A 4,926-nucleotide genomic window follows, 5' to 3' on the forward strand; every position below is an offset into this window, starting at 1 on the left:
ATTAACTTGATATGGTCAATTGAATTATACTGATGATATCGATTTTTTTTTTCACTCCATGAGTGTGAATATAGTTCATTTTCTTTCTGTTTGGAAAAATATTGGAGAACTCCCATGAACTCCATGGTTAATATGTAAACAACACCAACTGGATACTTGGTGTAATCCCACACTGTCCACTATACCTAACGTAGATATATGCAAAGTTTACCGCTATTTTTGTGGGGTAAAGAGGTTGATTTTTATAAACCCTCAACTCAAATAGTGTAATCAAAACATGATTATATTGAATGAAAAATAACGATAACAAAATAACAAAATGAATAAAGAGTAGTAAAAATGAAGAGAAAGGCACTACATAATTAACTTCAGAGAAGATGAGACTAGCCCCCTGTCTCTCCCACATACAAGTGCGACAACATGACTCGGCTACCTACTGCTCTTTTACTTAATATACGATCGACATGCCTTCCTATGTAGGGTCATATTCTCAGTAAACTGAATTCACTATTAATATGTAACTTCTAAGTTTTATTTTTCTCATTCTCAAATTAAATTATCCAAAACATATGAATTTCATCCTTAATTAAAGAGCCCAAAATGTATTTATTCAGCATGAACTGGGCCACAGTATGGTTATTCAGGCCAGATTCTTGAGTTTGGGCCTTCTATATCCCAGTCCAGCTCCAGTTGTTTATCTAAAACCCATCAATTATATGAGGAACTTTCGCAAATAGCCACTATAATAAATTTAATTATGTTTCATAGCTATAGTTTGCACATTTACGGGTTGTAGCTACAACTTAAGCTGCCTCGTTTGTATAATTCGTGGATTTGTATAATTCGCGGGTACATTTGTACAATTCAGTTATTTTTGTATAAACTCGAAATAACGAATTTATACAATTACAAACATCATAAGTATAAACAGTTACACAAATTATATTTTACAAATTCCGAATTATACAAAAGTAATACAAATTATATTATACAAATTCCGAATTATACAAATTCCGAATTATACAAAAGTAATACAAATTATATTATACAAATTCCGAATTATACAAAACTAAAAGGCTGAGCCACATAATTATAGCTAAGAGTAGGTCGTGAATTGTAATTAAGACAAACTATAGATATGTTAAGTAATTAACTAGTATATGTTTGCTTATATACGTAAAAATTGAATCTTGAGGTTACAAGTATATATCGTTCGGCCAACTAGTTTACCAATAGGATCAAAATATACACTATCATATAATTTTTTAAGGAAAAAATGTTCAACTAACCACCTTCATTGTTTATAGCTCCAAGAGAGCGGTACAAACAACTTATATGCTAGATCAATACTATCGACTTACATTGCAATCTTAATGGAAAACTAGTACTTAACACTTATGATACAACAATAGTGTATTTCGTATTCACAGTCTAATTTGACTCTACGAGTTCAGCAGAACTCAGTAACTTTGGCTCAAATCCTACATTTGTATTGAAAAATTCATTCAATATGTATTGATAATGTGTTCAAAACTCATAAACTAAAAATCCTGGCTCGTGCATTTGCGTTCATCTATCCTCAACCGAAAAATCAGGTTCCACAGGCTTTTGTAATGAACTAATAATTTCTAGTTCTCCCCTCATACTTCCACCTTTTCTGTTGCTTGCTGCCAATGTTGCAGCATACACAGCAAACTCTGAAGCCTTTTGTCCCAACGACACGCTTCTTATTCGTTCATCTCGTGCTTCAGTAGGCAGAGGAGCAGCCAGGGGACTCTGCTTCGCCGCTTTATTAAGCGCAGCAGCCTCTCTCCTTCTCTTGTATCGAAACCAAGCTGCTTGTATAAAACACGCGGCCCAAGTCCTCCATTGGTTTGAGTAAAACCTGAATGTATGCCTTAACTGCTTGCTATGCAGTTTACGGAACTGTGATGCCACAAAGGTCACATCTTCTGCAGCCAATGCAAACGCTTCTACTTCAGTGAGCACGGTCACTGTACGTGTAGAGGAGGGAAGGATGATGCTCGGACGAGGGTCTAGTGCCCATGTTAGTAATTCTTCACCACAGAAATCACATGGACCGAGCTGACACGAGTTAAAGAAACCTGTTCTTCCTCCATCAGTAGTGTAGGAATCCAAATGTCCTCTTATAATGAAGTGCATTTCGTTCACTGGATCAGCTTCACGAACTAGGCAAGTTCCCGCGGTGTATAGAAGTGGTTTCAACCTTTCACATATTGCATCTAAGATACACTCATCCATTTGATCAAACAAAGGTACCTACAGGACCAACTTAAACTTGTCACGTAGAGTGTTGGAACTGAAAAACTTGCTAAATATAGAACGAGACACTCTTTTTAGGAGACACCAAAAAGGTAAGTTAGACGTATAAATTGGGACAGAGGGAGTTTGATAGAAGTATATGATACTCACTCGACGAACTAGATCAAGACAAAGATGACGTTTGATGTCCCTTCTGAGATCAACAGGAAGGCTTCTAATGATGGTTTCTTCATCAACACCTCTTGTTGTCACCCAACGATACAAATCATATTTCCGGACCCTCTCCTTTAGATCGTGAGGGAGTTGACGATGATGCATCCATTCTTCTGTATCCGTCCTCCTAATCCTCCATTCTTCGAGTCTCATAGTAGTAGATTGAAGGAAGGTCTAGCATTAAAAGTTACACATTTTCAGTAGAAATTTGGCTAAGATCGAAAACTATGTCTCTTTATCATCTAATAACTTACCTGCATATTGCCAATAAGTAACGCAAAAAGCAACAATCCAAGAATTGCAAGAACAACCGCGAAATTTATCTCATTAATGTCAGTAGTAGTCAAGAGATTCTGCCCAATAGAGCTGCAAAAATTAGATCACAAAAAGTCAAAACATTTAATCGAAAAATAACAGATGTTTAGCTGGATTTCCTTACCTTAGGTTCCTTAAGCCCCACCAGAAACAATACGTATACTTGTTCAAAAATGATGACTGTGTAACGCGATAAGTCAGTGCATCGTTAAAGATTCCAAATTGGAAGAAGTTGCTGCTAGGACCACATAATGTAGATATATTGCTCCATTGATACCACGCGATTCTACTGTTATCGTTCTTCCTCTGGCAGTCGAAATACCAATATTGGCAATATGGTTGCTGTTGATCACAAATCTTCTTCCAACACTGTTCTTGCCTCTCCACAGCTAAAAGGTACCAGCAAGATCCCATGACCTTAACAAAAATCGTAAACAAAATGATCAATAAGCCAATAGTCAGATCTCTTTATAACATTCATTCTTTGTAATAACATTTCAATTTAACAACCAAGTTTTCTTTTGGAATCGACTTTTCATGTTATGTAATATTATATGTTCTCTATAACAACCAGACAAACGAGGTCGTTATATAGAGGTTTGACTGTAGATAGTAAATTGGAACAATAAACTTTAGTTCACCCTACATCATCGCGTATAACTTACATGACTTGCCAACATGAAGAGCACAAGGTTATAAACCGCGCCAGCCCAAGCAGCTTCCACCATTACACCAGTGGTCTTGATAATGTGAGATGAAAGTGGAAAAATAAGACATAGCCTCAAGAGGAACTGAGAAATGATAGTTAGGCGTAAGGCGTGTTTTGCACCAATCCTATTCGAACCTCTCAGAGATGGAATTGCAGCCCAAATCAAAACCTGAAAACAGAAATTTCGCTAAGGGTGTTCAAGATTTGATATGCATATCTATATAACTCAGTATGATTTTCTGACGAAGAGTGTTCAACTGACCATTCTACAATCAATGTAGCTACACAAAGTAGCATTTGATGCAACTTGTAAGCCTAAAAGAGATCAATGAGTTTTAACTAGAGGACTAATTTGTACCTGAGGTAGAGGAAGAGTAGCCAAGACGTCGAGCAAAAAGTCCTTACGAAGATACCTTGAAGCAATCTTTGAAGAATCAATGACTAGCTCACCTCTTCCAAAAACACGAGAGGAAGGTGCAATGTAGGCTGTTCGAAACTGAACTAAAATCTGAACCAGATAAAATGCATCTATGACTGATCGAACGATTGTAAGGACTATCTCCATAGGATAACTTGCATCCATACAGATTTCGTCGTTAACACTTGGTAAATAGAAGAACAATGGATCAACAAACAGAGAAGTTAGAGAAGCAATAAGGAAACATTTGTTCCATATGTTTATAGGACGTCCTCGCGGATCTAGTATCTTCCATTGCACCCCATCATAGTCCTCCGAAAATACTCTTGAAAGCTTTTTCTTTCGGAACACCTTCATTTTTGGCTCTATTTCTACCTTTTCGAGGTTTGAACTAGACGTTTGTTCGTGATTCTTGATGGAGATAGTTTTGAGGAATTTCGACACATTGTATGATCCAGATTTTGATATGTCAAAGTCATTTGGAAATCTGATTGAACAGAGATGAGCATGACTTAGAGTCTAGTGATAAAACACATGACTATGCTGCTCGGACTCTTCAAAAATGTTGTCACACCTGTAAGTACTTTTGGAGGATCTGACACACACCTAACAATACTTTTGAAGAGCTCGAGCAACATAGAAAAGAACTACTACAAAAATGTGTTGCATTTTGAAATAAATTAACAAAATATCATAAGATTATAAATACTTTAGCCACAAATTCAAGGATTCTCATATATACCTGACAGATTTTTGCTTAGTAGAAGACATGGTTCATGCTCAGGATAAATTCGTTCTGCTGAAACATGGAAGAATTGAAATCTTAGATCAAAACACTATGAATGGATGGTATGAACTATCTTAACACGAATTCTTGAACATTCAGTTTAGATATTCACGATCAAGAAGTACTGGATTCTCTTCAGATAGTCCTTGGACGAAAAAGGAAGGTTGGAATGCTAACCGGCGTCTATTATATTGAATTTAC

At 36.4% G+C, this 4,926-nt stretch overlaps 1 protein-coding gene across 1 annotated transcript; it reads right to left on the reverse strand.

The window, feature by feature from the left end:
* Positions 1 to 1,569: 1,569 nt before the first annotated feature.
* Positions 1,570 to 4,709, reverse strand: LOC125870019 (protein CNGC15b-like). The gene is made up of 7 exons (XM_049550389.1): positions 4,681 to 4,709; positions 3,879 to 4,449; positions 3,477 to 3,689; positions 2,936 to 3,228; positions 2,751 to 2,862; positions 2,434 to 2,670; positions 1,570 to 2,280 (listed from the first exon to the last, which is right to left on the reverse strand). Exons 1-7 carry the CDS (start codon positions 4,707 to 4,709, stop codon positions 1,570 to 1,572), a joined length of 2,166 nt encoding a protein of 721 aa, XP_049406346.1.
* Between the last annotated feature and the right edge of the window lie 217 nt (positions 4,710 to 4,926).

The sequence above is a fragment of the Solanum stenotomum genome, chromosome 7 (assembly GCF_019186545.1).
Source record: "Solanum stenotomum isolate F172 chromosome 7, ASM1918654v1, whole genome shotgun sequence".
NCBI lineage: Eukaryota > Viridiplantae > Streptophyta > Magnoliopsida > Solanales > Solanaceae > Solanum > Solanum stenotomum.